A 15,434-nucleotide genomic window follows, 5' to 3' on the forward strand; every position below is an offset into this window, starting at 1 on the left:
AAAGAAAGCTACTGAGATTCTGGTGAGGGGAAAAGAGGTCCCTGGACTCCGAAGTCACATGGTCTCCTGGCTTTATGGCAAAGTGTTTCCTGGAACCACCAGCACCTGCAGCACCTGGGAATCTGATAGGAATCTAAATTCTGGGCCCACCCAGACCTACTGAATCCCAGTCTGGGAAGGGCCCAGCAATCTATGTTTTCTAAGCCCTCCGGGAATTCTAATGCTCACCCACGTTTGAGAACCACTGGCTTAGGAAAACCAGGCCATGCACAGAGAAGCAGCATAGGCCTCCTGTAAGAAACACAGAGCCCAGAAGGTAACCATACATATTTGCTGTCAAAAACTAGCCTGGGGACTTCCCTGGCGGTCCAGTAGTTAAGACTCTGTGCTTCCACTGCAACGGGCACGGGTTCGATCCCTGTCCCGGGAACTAAGATCCCACATGCCACAGGGTGCAGCCAAAAAAACCCAAAAAACAAACAAAACAAAAACTAGACGTAGAAGGCAAGTTTACCCAGAGTGGCAGCTGACTCAGCCGAGAATGTGCTTCCTTGGGGCGTGGGTCTAGTGCTTGATTACAAGGCCTAGGCCACGGCCCATCCGCACTCAGTGAGCTGACTGGCACTGTGCCAGACTGCCAGCTAAAGAGGACAGTGTGTGGCAGAGATGGGAACACGTTAAGATGTTCTCTCACAAAGGTTTGCAAGTGGCTGTCAGGAATCAGAGCGGGAACCCAGGGTCTCAGCGGGAGAGCCAGCTGCAGGGCATTCCTGGGCCCCTTCCAGCCCTCTGAGCGCACACGCCTTGTAGGACCACAACAGCACACTGCCACTAGAATCATGCATGTGAGGGTCCAGTTCGGCACACACCCACCTTGCTTCCCTGAAGAAAGGACCTGCGGCGAGCCAGAAGCCACCAGTGTGGTCACTGTCCCATCCTGAGGTGTTGTGTGTGACCAGGGCACAACCAGTTCAAGAGCAGGGCCTGCTCTCCGAGTCACCCACATTTTTCCATCATCTACTGAATTGATACCACTTTGCACTTTTTTCTCTCTTTCAAGGAATGACACATGAGAGACGCGGTCAGAGTTATGTACTTGGGAGGCAGAAGATGTCACATCTGTCCCCAGTGACCCCTCGCCTGGATACCTCTTTTCCTCAGAGGCATCTGTCCCCTTTGCAACTGAAGGTCCCTAGTCCTCAGCCAAAGTTCAAATTCCTTGGTTCTCCTCAAGGATAAGTTTCCTGTCTGCCAGTTAGTTACCCTAATGAGGAAGATGGACAAGTGAAGTGGCAACTACAATGAAGCGCCATGAATGCCAGAGGTTCGGGGTGGGGGTGGTGCCAGGCACAAAGGCAGGGAGACGCCTGCCCAGAGGGTCAGCGATTCCGCGGAGCGGGACAAGCTTCACTTGGGTGTCCACCAGGAAGATATCAGCCACCGCTTGTTGACACGTGGTCCCCCTGGGCAGGGCCTGCGACGTAGGCAGAGCCTATATCCTCGCTGCTAGCAATTCAGCAATGTTTACTGATGTGGTGCATTAGATTACCACGGTTTAGGACACTAGTCCTCAACACAGCCAACAGCCTTCACCACCTCTGTACTCACCAGATAACCTTCAGTTCCCTTCCAGCAGCTTCAGATGTCTGCCTATGCATACACTTACAGGCTTGTGCTAGAAAGAGAACGGGGCATATCCCCTGTAGCCCATCCTCAAGTAGGGGAGACAGGAGCTTAAGTAACTAATAGCGCGCAGCTTTAAAAGTATGCTAGAGGTCAGAGAGAGCTGAGAGAGGGATGTTATAGAGGGAGGCCCATCACAGAGGGCAATGCCTTGGTCCCCTCAGTGGCCCTCAGCTCAGAAGCACAAGGTTCTCAGTCCACACAGACTTGATCTTGCTTACGGGGGCTAATTCATGCTAAAGAGACTCACAGACACCAGTAACTAAACAATCGTAAAGCCAATTTAATAACTTACCTTTTCGGTAGCTATTCATATCTGCCGTCCAGGACGTTGCCTGAAATGCATTAATTCGGGCACTCATTTGACAAGGATTTCATAAGCACCAAGTACCCATTATTTAGCAAACTGTGAGCACCTGGTTGGGGGGAAATAACGCAGCCAAAAGTGGTGGAGACCCAGAAATGGGAGGTGGAATTGTGCAATGAGCTTGGCGTCAAGCTAGTGTTCAAACGCGGTCAACTATTTACTAGACAGGTGACTTTGGGAAAATTAACCTTCCTGAGTCTCTGTCCCCACCTGTAAAATGGGCCTAACAACATTCCCTCATGATTGTTAAAGAATTAAATGGGATTACACATGCAAATTGCCTACTTTTATTTATGGTTATATTCATCTGGAGAGGCTGTGTCATATAATGGTTAAGGGAACAGGCCTTGGGATCAGACAGATCTGGGTTTAAATTCTAGATCTACCACTTACTAGTATGATCTTGGGCAAGTTGCTTAATTTTTTCCGGTAAGCCTCAGTTTGCTCATTTGTAAAATGGGAATAAAAATTCCTCATGAGTCAAAGAAGTAAATAAGATAGTGCACTCAAAGGACTTAGAAAATCCTAGGTTATGAGAAGCATTCAACAAATGGTTATGTTTAAGAGTAGTTTTTAAACGTTGTCCGTGATTAGACACAATGAGTGGTACACATACTAAAAATTAAAGTTAAAATTAGTACAAGCTTCTTTAATGAAATTAAATATGAGGCCATCAAACATTACCCAAAAAAGTGATCACTTTGTATTTAGTTGTTAAAAAAACACTTTTCTGTGGAAGCAGGCCTCTAACCTCAGGTAGTTTCATGTCCATATTTTCAAGTTTCTAAAATAATGTCATTTGTCTGCAGCCATGCAAAAACTCAGTTTCAATACGGCTAAGACAAGCCCCAGCGAGAACCAGAGAAGCACGTTTGGGATCTATCTTTCTAGTTTGTCTGACGGGAACCCGGGTACCCATAAAGCATTATGCATTTGGTTTAACGATTACACACCAACGTATACACTGTGTGATTACAACAAAAGCCCCTGCAGCAATGAACAAATCACTTCTCTCAATTCTGGATCATCCCTTTGATTAATTCTCCCCACTGACACTGTCCATTTTTTTTTAATTAATTAATTTATTTTTGGCTGCATTGGGTCTTCTTTGCTGCATGCAGGCTTTCTCTAGTTGCGGCGAGCGGGGGTTTCTCTTCGTTGCAGTGCCCGGGCTTCACACTGTGGTGGCTTCTCTTGTTGCGGAGCACGGGCTCTAGGGCGCAGGCTCAGTAGTTGTGGCGCACGGGCTTAGTTGCTCCGCGGCATGTGGGACCTTCCCGGACCAGGGCTCGAACCCGTGTCCCCTGCACTGGCAGGTGGATTCTTAACCATGGTGCCACCAGGGGAGCCGACACTGTCAATTTTTAAGTGGTTTGCAAAGCTTATAAAACCATGGAAGACTAATCTTCAACTTTGATAAAAATCAAAACATCTTTCAATTCTAACCTTGCAAATTCGAATGCTGTAAAACAAAGGTCAGCCCCGTATCCACCTCACCCTGTCCTCAGTAACATCGCTATTTCATCCAGGCCCGGGAAACCACACTGCCGCTCAGGACGCTGCTCCAACCGCTCAGTTATTTGGCTCTTGCTCTAGAGTCAAGTATGTTTTCACATTTCAGAGGGGACTCAGTGCATTTTTACAGTCGCAACCGAAATTTTACACAAAATATAAATAGCTGAAAGAATTGGCGAGTTTCTGTAATCACATGAACAGAACTAAAATATGAGAGACTCTTTGTAAATAGTAATCGTTTTCGAGCGAATACACTGGAACCTCGTTAGGAACACCTGCTTTCGGCTATCCTTTGCCCGGCAAGGAAGTCACTTTGTAAACACTGGAGAGGCTTCCACAAACGGTAACCTGATGTGAGGCTTATTTTCAGCAAAGTGACGGTGGAGCACGAGAACATGGAGGACCCCCTCCCCCAGCCCCAGGATCGCTTTCAGGAGGCCCCGGAGTTACGAACTAATTTGGTGTTTTCCTCTTTAGAAAACGGGTGGACGTGAGCGACCAGCCAAGCTAGGCTTGCAGGCCGGGCGCCGGGGAGGGAGCGAGGCGGGCGGTTGAGTCACGGTCGCCGCGGCCACGCACACCTGAGCTTCGGAGGATAAAAGGCGGCACCAGAGATGAAACACCCAGGCCCTCCAACCTTCGCCCTTTGCCCAGGCCTAGGGGAGTGGGGAGGAAAAGCAACTTTTTTCTCAAGACTCGACGACGGGCGTCCCCAAGGAACGGAAGGGGCAGAGAGAAACCCCCGAGAGTTCCCCCGCCCGACGCGGGAACTGGTGCGGGAACGCGGCCTCGGGAGCCGCAACGCCGCGGCCGAGCAGGCGGGGGAGGGGGGGGGGGCAACCGCCATCTTCCTCGAGCACCCAAACCGACAAAGCGCGAAGCAGCGGGAGAGCTTCGCCGCCGCGGCCCGCCCACTCTCGCGAGCCCGCGAAGGCCTCTGGGAAAAGCGGGGGAGGGGAAAGCGAGAGAAGGAAGCCGGGATGCAGGGCTGTAGGCGGGCCGAGGCGGCGAGCGGAGCCTCAGGAAGCAGAAGGGGCGGGGAAAGACGCGACTGACGCGGAATGCCGGCCAATGACGAGCGAGCTCGGGTGGACGGCCAGCCAATGGGCTGTGCGGCCTGGCGCGGGGGGCGGGCGCTGGGGCCGAGGGTAGCTTGAGCGCGGCGGCGGCGTTGTTCAGTCACAGCGAGAACATTCCAGAGGTGAGTCCAGTGGAGGGGTGGGAGCCCCGCGCCCGGTTTCCCCCGTTCTCCCCGCCCCCTCGACTCCCGCGGGCCGCTAGCTGGCGGGGAAGGCGCCCCGACGCCCGCGGCTCACTGCGCCTTCTCTCCGCGCCAGGTCGCCAGGCCCCGGGCGCTGAAGGGTGTGGACCCCGGACGTCGCTGGGACAGCCCCTCCCCGCTGCTCGGCGGCGCCTGGCCCGGCCGCTGCTCGCTGCGCTGCCTCCGCTGCCTCCGCCGCCGCTCCTCGGACTCGGGTTCGCGCGCGCCTCACTTCATCCCAGTCCCGGGCGAGCAGCGTTGGGTTTATGTCTTTATTTGACGAAAACGGTGAGTCGGCGGGCCGGTGGGGAGATGGCGGCCGCACAAGATGGCGGCGCGCCGCGTGACCCGCGCGCGCGCGCGCGCGCGTGTTTGTGAGCGCGCGTGTGTGGCGCAGTTTGGGCGGGCGGGCGGCGGGGCTGGGCGCAGCGTCCCCTCCTGTCCTCACACCCCCCCCCGCCCCCGCCTTACCCCACCCCCACCCAGGCCTCGCGGGAGCGCGCCGCGCGGGCCCGCCGCCGCCTGGGGCTGACTCAGGCCTAATTGCTGCATTCCTGAGTCATTGCCGCGGCGGGGCGGGGGCGGCCGAGCCGGCGCCCCTCGGCCGGTTTCGTTTCCCCCGCCGGGCGGCGCACATGGCGGGGCTGCCGCGGGCGCCGGGGAAGCTGGCGACGTTGCGCCTCCGCCGCGCCCGGCTCGCGGGGGCCGCCGGCTCAGCCCTGACAGCCCCGGAGGGAACGACGGGCGCGGGCACGGGAGCGAAGGTTGCCGGTGCGAGTGCGTAGAGAAGAGGAAGGGACGAGGTCGCGGTCGGGGCGGGCGTCCCGCGAGGCCGTGTTCCGTGGGTGTATTTGGGGACGGGTGGCTCTGAAGTAAGCCCTGGCTGCCGAAGGCGCGGCTTGACCGTGAAGAACAGTTGTACAGCCTTCCGTCGTCGAGGGATGTTTCACAAGTTTGTTGACAGCACGGGCTGGGTTGGGGAGAGGAGAGGCCTGTGTTCGTTCCTCGGCGGTCGTTAAAACACGGCCCCTCGGCCGAAGCCGACCGTTGACGTGGTGACTGGTCGGATAAAAACCCAGAGCAGCTGAAGCGCCGTAGTTGGTTGTCGTTTCAGTCTGGTGTCTCCCAGAATCACATCTTCGTCCAAATGGAGGCCTTTTATGTTGCTGCAGGTGTCCCGTGAGTCTGAGAGCTGGTTTTTGCATAACACAGATGCTTTTAACGTTGGAGCCTTAGGCGTGATTAAACGGAACGGACAGGGAGGTGTCTTAATGCAGGAATCGCGTTAAACGTGGGGGATTTGTTTCTCTCTCTTTCAGAGCTGTTGCGCAGCCATTGGTACCTGTATTGGGGAAACATAGCACACAAGCAAGAAGCTTACAGCCTCAGTGGCGAAAAATTTTTCATGTCAGAGACCGAGAACTCTTGCAGTCGTTTATGTCATCCCTTCTTCTCCAGACAGAGGATACCAAAAAGTTGCAATCAAAGATCTCTTCATCTTATTGATAAAGCCACTAATAAGCCAAAATGTCTGTCAACGTCAACCGCAGCGTGTCAGACCAGTTCTATCGCTACAAGATGCCCCGTCTGATTGCCAAGGTAATGTTCATCTTCATTTTAGTAGCAAGTCCTAAACTTCTTTTCATAGATTATTGAAGATTGCTTCTCCCAGGGTAGACGCGCAAAATTAAACTTCTTACTTCCTTTAGGTTGAGGGCAAAGGAAATGGAATCAAGACAGTTATAGTCAACATGGTTGACGTAGCCAAAGCGCTTAATCGGCCTCCAACGTGTAAGTAATGCCTCCTGAAAGAAGTCTAAAGAGGCATTTTATTGACATAAACGTGATGATTTCTGGTCTGCAAAATCTTGACTGAATTGTATGTTGATTAACTTCTGGGTCCAGTGGAAATTTGGGCTTAAAACTCACTGATGTGTTAGTTGTTACTAGTATAAAAAACTATCTGAGCAACATATTTTTTGAATCTAGCAACTTAAAAATACAGAGCGATATCTGTATGAATGAGGGTGATCAGCCGAAGGTTGATGTAGTTGTAACTCTGATGAGTCAGACTTTCTTCCCCAAATAGATCCCACCAAATATTTTGGTTGTGAACTGGGAGCACAGACCCAGTTTGATGTTAAGAATGACCGTTACATTGTCAATGGATCTCATGAGGCGAATAAGCTGCAAGACATGTTGGATGGATTCATTAAAAAATTTGTTCTCTGTCCTGAGTGTGAGAATCCTGAAACGGATCTGGTGAGTGCCTTTGAGGTTTTTGTCAGTAAAAGAAAAAACTGTATCTGTTTCTTTGATGTCAGCAAATTATGTTCCCGGGAAGGCAGAGCAAACATCAAATTTTGCAGGTATTTCCATACTGATTTTATGTTTAAAAAAATTCTTTTGATGTTAGACTTGTGTTTTAGATGCCTTCTGATGGCTAGATCCTTTCATATTTTGTTCCTCACAGAATTTTACTCATATGTTATGGTTGACATAACTTATTTTTGCTTTTTTGGCAGCATGTCAATCCAAAGAAACAAACAATAGGTAATTCTTGTAAAGCCTGTGGCTATCGAGGCATGCTTGACACACATCATAAACTGTGCACATTCATCCTCAAAAACCCACCTGGTAAGTGCAACTCCTGGCAGAGAGCACCTGATTGTTGGGAACAGTGGAAGTTTCTTTACTGCTGTAAAACTGGAGTGAGGTAGACCTTTGAATACCTGCGCAAGTGAAAATTTGCCTGTAACAATAGGGTCAGCCTTCTACATCCAGGGTTCAACCAACCGTGGATGGTGTGATACTGTAGTGTGTATTTATTGAGGAAAAAATTCCATGTAAATGGACCTGTGTGGTTTAAACCTGTGTTGTCCAAAGGTCAACTGTTTAGGAAATTTCTAGTCATTGTGCCATTTTTTTACTGAATTTTGAACTTTTTTGTTAAATGTACTGTTTTATGTATTGTTAAAGGTGAAGTACAGGCTGCCAATTAAACTCTACCACGTTCTCGATTTTCAAGACCTGTCTTAGGATGTATGAAATACTGTAAAACAAATTGTAATGGGATCCTAGTAAAGGATCGACTTCCGGAAAACTGTTTTGTAAATGCGGGTCTTTGCTCATTAAGCTAAAGTGGTTTTAGAGCATGCAAGCAACACTCTGTGGCAGATGATCAAAACTCTGACACAATTTGAGCTTGCTATAGCAAGAAAGTCTAACCTATTCCGGTGTTCTCCTCTCCGTGAGACAAGCCGTTATATAGGCTTAAACAGTGTTCCAGCTGTTGGCTAAAGTGCAGTTAAATACCCTCGTTTAACTTCATGAGGGATGGAAGGAGAGGGTCGTGAGTGCCACTTTAACTACCTGGTCTTCTGAGGTATTACCACTCTGTCTTAATTTTACCCAATAGTTAATACCACTGGTAGGTAGGGACATTCCATTCTCAGCTTGAGTTGCTTACCTGTGAAATACAGTGGATGAATTTGATTTGTGGATTCTTTTAGAATTATAGGTAGCATTCTGTGTGTGGTTTTCTGAGGGAAGGGTTTCAAAGCAAAAGGGCAAGATTTTAAATGTTTACGATGGGTGACAAGGTGTAATATAAGTTACGGTACTAAACTTTATTTCCTTTTTGTCCCTATAGAGAATAGTGATAGTGGTACAGGAAAGAAAGAGAAGGAAAAGAAAAATAGAAAGGGCAAAGACAAGGAAAATGGCTCCATGTCCAGCAGTGAGACACCACCACCACCACCACCACCCAATGAAATCAGTCCTCCGCATGCTGTGGTCAGTGCAAGGTTGATGGGTGTGGTGGGCACTAAAATTATGTACAGTGTGACCTTTGGTTGAGGTGAGCAGAAAAGAACTGCTCTTCAGTGAACAATATGTCAGTATATTGGGTTCCAGGTGCTATTCGTTGACTAAACTAATGTGAACACAAGTTTAGTGGGAAGTTGATGTTATTAACTTGACGAGAAAACTGGGATTTCTTTTTATTACCTATAAGGTCTTTTTTTTTTGGCCAAGCAGTTTTGTTTTTTAAAACAGGAAGAAGAGGAAGATGATGATTGGGGGGAGGATACAACAGAGGAAGCTCAAAGGCGAAGAATGGATGAAATCAGTGACCACGCGAAAGTTTTAACCCTCAGTGATGATTTGGAAAGGACTGTTGAAGAGCGTGTCAATATCCTATTTGATTTTGTTAAGGTAAAATACTTGCTTCAAGAGCAGTTAAACATTTTGTGATCTTACTAAGTCAGCTTCTACCCATTCTTGAGCTTTGTTAGATATTACTTTAAGCTGGGTACTTGGCAGGTAGTTTGTTGTGTTTTTTCCATGCTTTCTTTTGAAATACTCAAATACAAGTCTCACCTTTACTACTACTATTTGTTCAGAAATTTTTTTGAGGGTGGTTCCAGGCATTGTCTTTGGCAGGTGTGTATTTAGAAGTCCTAGAACCTTCTTGAATTAGGTAGGGGAAGAGTTCATAAGAGCAGGGACTGTGGTATCTCTAGAGCAAAATGTGCCTCCATCTCACTGAATTGCTTCCTTTTATTTGCAGAAAAAGAAAGAAGAGGGTGTTATTGACTCATCTGACAAAGAAATTGTAGCTGAAGCAGAAAGACTGGATGTAAAAGCCATGGGCCCTCTTGTTTTGACTGAAGTTCTTTTTAATGAGAAAATTAGAGAGCAAATTAAGAAATACAGGCGCCATTTCTTACGAGTAAGCGAATCATTCTAGATTCATAAGATTTTACAGCTGTGTGACCTTGGAAATAACTGATTTAACCTCGTTTATCCTGTCATCCTGAAAATGGAGATAATTGACCTACCTTAACAGGAATGGGAGTACCTGGAAAATGGTGCATGTAGTCCCTTATACGTGAAGTAAATTAGAGATCTTTAAGCATTGACCTTGTTGAACGACTGCTGTAGGGCCATGGCTTCAAAGAACAATATCTAAGGCAATAAATATATTTAGAACATATATTAGAATTGTCAACTTAGAGCATCTAAGAAAGCTTGTTAATGCTGAGATATTTATTTGCAGTTTTGTCACAACAACAAAAAAGCTCAACGGTACCTTCTTCATGGCTTGGAGTGTGTGGTAGCAATGCATCAAGCTCAGCTCATCTCCAAGATTCCGCATATCTTGAAGGAGATGTATGATGCAGACCTTTTGGAGGAAGAAGTCATCATTAGCTGGTCAGAAAAGGTGGGGAATATTTAAATGGCTCTTTAAGATTAGAAGTATTGGGGCTTTTTTGGAAGTAGTTAACTACTAATACCTAGTTTGTACATGCTTGACTGGTAAAACCTGTAGGGTGATTCTCATCATGGTAGCTTTCTAGTAAGGGTTTTAGAAAATCTTACACTCTCTAATACTTTGTGCTGAATACATTTATTCTGCTGAGGGGTCAAGATTAGGATGTGGTCCAGTCCCCTCAAAGAGATGGGTTTGGGCAATTATATAAATGACTCGCATTATTTTAAATTCCTTGAACTAAGAAAATTATACTGAACACTTTTTAGGCCTCTAAGAAATATGTCTCAAAAGAACTTGCCAAAGAGATTCGTGTCAAAGCGGAACCTTTTATAAAATGGTTGAAGGAAGCAGAGGAAGAATCTTCCGGTGGTGAAGATGATGATGAAGATGAGAACATTGAGGTAAACGCCGGGGAAATCGTTAAATACAGTGTTAGTGGTGGGTGTTGGAGAATTATAAAATGCCAGTATTGGGTAATACAGCCTCTTAATTTGGAAAGTAATCACATTAATAGAAAAGGTGCTGGAAATCTCTCCTACCCCCAGACATTGATTCCAAATAAACATTGTCTGAATTTCCAAAGGGAGAGGTTATTTAACCTAAGTATAGGGGTGATCATCCATAAAAATAAGGTACTGTCAGGCTGCGGAGGGCTAACTTAGTTCTTACATACACACACATTTTCATGAAGAATAATGGCTGTCTCTAGGTAGTTTTTGTCCTTTGCTGACCATTGACTTATTACTGTTTTTATTTTATAAGGAGGTTTACTGGGATAAAGGTTTACAATCAAAAATCTTTGTTTTATCAGGTGGTGTATTCAAAGACTGCCAGTGTACCGAAAGTGGAAGCTGTAAAGTCTGACAACAAGGACGATGACCTTGATATTGATGCCATTTAAAGGGGGTGGGTGCAGCCCAGCTTAGCAGTGTAATGCTGAGAATCTTTCTGCATCATCAGCCAGAAGTGCAACACGTATGTGCAAAAGCTAAAATGGCTTAACGTCATGCTACACTTTCTACTAAAAATGTATTGCTGTGAGTGGTCTGTATTTAAACCCAACAAGACATCTAGGGAGTCCATACACATATCAGTGAGCAGATGTAGTTTGCTTATTTACAGCATGTTTCTTTTTGAAAATTTATTGGTGGACACATTTGGGTACATTTATACAATTATAAAAATAAAGATTTGATTTTGGTCGTTCTTCAGATTTTTGGCTCTGAATGACTTAGGTAAACTGAAATAATTGGCTCCTTTAAAAAATGTTGCACCATCATTTAATCTGATAGGATTATTGGAGCCTGTTAGATACTGTTAGGTGCTGAGACTGTAAAGAGGTCTCGGCAGAACATGAACATAAGCTTATCAATACCTTAATCATTAAGAAATGTAGTACTTTTAAGTCTTATTTCTAGTCCCTCAGATTGGCATCTGGTAATGTACATTCTTCCCATGCCAAGGTGGACTGATAATCAAATGACAGTGCAACACCTTTATCTTACTGAGATGTTAAAATGACCTGAGTGTCCTATAAATAATTTAAGAACAGATTTTGAAACTTGAATTGTGTTTTTTTTCATTTCTTCTATACTTGCCCCAAATTGTAGTCTTTGAAGTCATGTGCATTGCACGTTGGATGAGCCAGGGAAATTACTACATTAACATATAAGCATTTTATTATGTGTATGTAGCTCTTTATACTGAGAGAAAACTGAAACTTTGGGGAGTGATTAGTAAGCTCTACGATTTTATTTGGGGGAAGCAGGAAAAGGTACACTTGATCTCTAGCAAAAACTGAGCATAATTTTTCAGCATTTACTCTTAATTCAAATTACAATTTCGAAATATTTAGACATGCTGTATCTTTTGTTCAGTGTGGATTTTTCCCCTGATAAACTGGTTCTTTGATGACTTCTGCATTTGGATACATAGCTTATACTTTTTTGGTTTTTATTGCTATCTTGCCAAAATAAGTGTTAACTATATCTTAGATTCCCCCCACCCCCCAAAATGTCTTATTTTTTAAAAAAAGCTAAAAGCATACTTCTAAGAGCCTATATTTTGGTGTAAGACTTGGGGTGTTTTTTATTTTCACAATGAATATTGTGAGATACCCAGGAAGTCTGTGATGATGGCAACTGAAAGCAGGTGACTAGGGCCTGACCCAGCCCATCCTGGGCTTTAGATTTGGAAATAACTTGTGATCTGCTTGCCCAATTTGCTGATGTAAACTCACTTGATAGAAGGGCTTATGACTGCATCTGAGAAATCATCTTGAGGATGCAGATTTACACAGAAAGTACACTATGGGAATCAAAATGCGTGGAGTGAATTATTTTTGGAGCACTGGCTTATATCATTCACTTCTTTGTGATCCATCTCACAGATTACAATGAGACCTTAACAAATGTATGTAAGTTTTTTTCACATTGAAATTATATAAGCATTTGGTATAATAAAACCTTGTTAGCTTGATATTTTAAGAAATTAAACCCTGGCAGTCTTACTGGAGAGGTACAAATTGGTCTCCAGCTTCCTTTCTTGATAGATTTTGATGAGATTGAAGGAGAGCCATATACCTACCTGGAGGGAATGTGCTTTGTCGCACCAAAGAGAAGAGGTTTTTGCAAATTCATGTCTCACCCAGGTTTTAAATTTTTGCCATTATCTGGAATTGTTTAGGGGGGATCAAGTTGCATTCAGCGTACCCACTATCAAGCTAATGAGGTTCTGTTCTAGAGGGTTTTTTTCCCTTTTTCTTCCTCCCGCCCCCCCCTTAAGTCTGAAGGAAAACTTACAAGGCTTCTAAACACTAAAGAGAAAATTTTGGCTTAGACCACTGTTCAGTCTAGTGCCAAACTTTCAGTGGAATTCAAATCCACATAGTAAGGAGTTTATTCATAGCCGCTATCCTAATAGAGTGATCTTTCACTTTGCTGTATTCAACTGTCTTAAAACTTCCTGTTTGAAACAGCTATGTTACGTGATTAAAACAATGTTAAAATTATTTTTTGTCTCTGCTTTAATATTAACCTAAATTTTTGTTTTTAAAATTGAAGCATTGAAATCTGCCCTTTTTTGTAGCTGTTGCTTCAAATTTGTGTTGGATGTTTCCTTCTGCATTTGCCCCCCTACTCACAAAACAGATGTTGCTCATTACAGTGGCTTTCCTTAGATCTCGTGTTCTTATTCTGTAACTCAAGTTGATTACAAACCAAAAAAGTCTGCTTTCATCCCGTTTCTTAAAATCTTGCCTGGGTGTTGATGAGGGACTTCAGGTGTGTCAGGTGTATAGTTAAATAACTGGCTATAGCATTTAGCCTTAGTTAAGAAAGGAATGTTTCTGAAGTTCTCTATGAGGTTAATGAACTTGCAAGGTACTATTTGGGCTCCTAAAGGTTTGTTCATCTAGTGAATTGCTACAGCTTCACCTGCCAGTATTAAGAGTAACCCTAAAATGCAAAAATTTTGCCCAATCTCTGCATTGTCAGTTTTGATGGTTTTTCAGATTCCAGCCTATTTGACCACTCCAAAGCTTCAAAGCGCTCTCGGTACCAGGAACCGTATTGCATTTGAATCTCTGCCCTCTCCAGCTATCACGTGGTTTGTGTTCTGTCTTTCCTGAATGGACGGAGTCATGTTTACATCTTCTCTGTCGCCAGTACTCTGCATAGACCTTTACTCCTCCAAGAATGACACTCCATAAGACTTGCCAAAGTTGCCGTGTCTGACCTGTGCACAGCCTCCAGAATTTTTCCCTTTGAGCCTTTGTAGGAGGTTGGGAGCTCAGGCATTGTGGCCACCTGCCTCAGGGTTCTGTATTCCAGCCCTAGCCCAACAAAGAGGTCTTCAGAAAGATTGCTAGTTCTTCACAGCCGGAAAATTGAACGCTTCCTATGTACTAGGATATGGAAATAACATGGAGAGGTTCTTTCCTCAGAACCCAAACCAGGACTTGTACATTGTTCTCAATGACTGGCATTCAGTTATGCGTTCTGTGAGTTTAAGGGGCATATTCTGGGCTCTGGAGTCATCTAGGTTTTGGCAGGCCCTCTGTAACACTGGAAGCCCATCTTTCTGTGTCTAATGCGGATGGTAATGTCTGTGTACAGCAATTAGGGGAAACTGCCCTGTGTGGAAGAGAGACAAGGGAAGAAGAGCTCATGCCGGCATCTCTAGACATTCAGAACGGGTTATAGTAGATTGAGAGCAGTGGGTACTTGAAAGAGCTCTTGTTTTTGGCAGTACAGGGTGGTACAGTTTTTGCCTCAAGCAGCCCTTAATGTGCAGTGATGTTGAGACCAGTCTAGAGCAGAGGCTGAGGGCAGGCCATGGCCCCACCTGGGACCCGAAACATAATGTGAATAGCAGCACGAACCAGAAGCCAGCCCAGCCTGAGATAAGGAGTGACGGGTGCAGGGCCAGTGTATGAGGCTGGGTTGAGTCTGGTCCCAGTGGTCCTCTTAACATCCAGGGAAGGAATCCTTCCAAGGTACCCAGTGAGGTCGGTGGCATAAACATTAGGTAACGTGTACTTCACAAGGAAGGAACAAGTCCTGAGGAGGAGGAGACTGGCCTAAGGTACCACAGCACACCCACATACAGCCCAGACCCCATGGCTTCTGCTGTGTAAGCTTACACCTTGTCCTACCCTACAGTTTTTGGGTCGTGTTAAACTGGGAAGCACCTAGGGCAAGGACAAGGAGTAACTTTTTGGTCCTTAGGGTGGTTGGTGGAGGGAGGCCCAGATAGCAGCTCTCAGGGTCCAGGCTTGACTTGGGTGAAGCTCCAGACAGAATCTGAGGCAGGGTGCCAACCTCATACACCCCATCTGTACCCCTGGCCCGCATCTCACACTTGCTCTAGCCTTGCCACACCTTAAAGGAGCTCACAGACCAAAACAGACACAGGGCAGAGGGGTGGAACTTCGGAGGAGGGAGGAAATGATTGGGGACTTGGAGGAATGTCTTAGACAAGAGGTAGCATTTCAAAGGAGAAACAGGAATTTACCTGGAAGAAGTAGGGGAGCCCATCTGGAAAGTAGCCGCCACTCCCTTCAGTTTGAGTGCAGTGCATGTGGGGATGAGGCTGGAGGAGGTGGCAGGCCTTACCTACAAACTGAGCCCTGGAGGACTGAACCTTCACAAGCTGCAGGAGTGGAATTACATTTGTATCCTGCTGCCAGGAATGCTGAGCCACTGTGGGAACCGAGGAGGGCTATTAACCCCATGGCTGACAGAGCCAGCAGCTACCATGAGGGTGGACTGGTCAGACAAGGATGCACTTCGGCCTGGGAATGTCAGGGTCCCCTGGCTGGCCTGAGGGCACAA

The 15,434-nt window shown here is 46.3% G+C and overlaps 1 protein-coding gene across 1 annotated transcript; it reads left to right on the forward strand.

The window, feature by feature from the left end:
- Positions 1-6,313: 6,313 nt before the first annotated feature.
- On the forward strand, positions 6,314-13,111 carry EIF5 (eukaryotic translation initiation factor 5). The gene is made up of 10 exons (XM_079700084.1): positions 6,314-6,425; positions 6,536-6,617; positions 6,916-7,088; positions 7,352-7,463; positions 8,479-8,621; positions 8,883-9,041; positions 9,397-9,558; positions 9,886-10,050; positions 10,368-10,502; positions 10,913-13,111. Exons 1-10 carry the CDS (start codon positions 6,354-6,356, stop codon positions 11,000-11,002), a joined length of 1,293 nt encoding a protein of 430 aa, XP_079556210.1. The 5' UTR covers positions 6,314-6,353; the 3' UTR covers positions 11,003-13,111.
- Positions 13,112-15,434: the final 2,323 nt, after the last annotated feature.

Source organism: Hyperoodon ampullatus, assembly GCF_949752795.1.
Source record: "Hyperoodon ampullatus genome assembly, chromosome: 3".
NCBI lineage: Eukaryota > Metazoa > Chordata > Mammalia > Artiodactyla > Ziphiidae > Hyperoodon > Hyperoodon ampullatus.

Excerpts from the sequence above, each read along its gene's own strand:
- EIF5 (XM_079700084.1), top strand. The coding sequence starts at position 6,354 with ATGTCTGTCAACGTCAACCGCAGCGTGTCAGACCAGTTCTATCGCTAC. Across the intron at positions 7,464-8,478 it reads CATCCTCAAAAACCCACCTG|AGAATAGTGATAGTGGTACA; the intron begins GTAAGTGCAACT and ends TTGTCCCTATAG. Across the intron at positions 9,042-9,396 it reads TCCTATTTGATTTTGTTAAG|AAAAAGAAAGAAGAGGGTGT; the intron begins GTAAAATACTTG and ends TTTTATTTGCAG.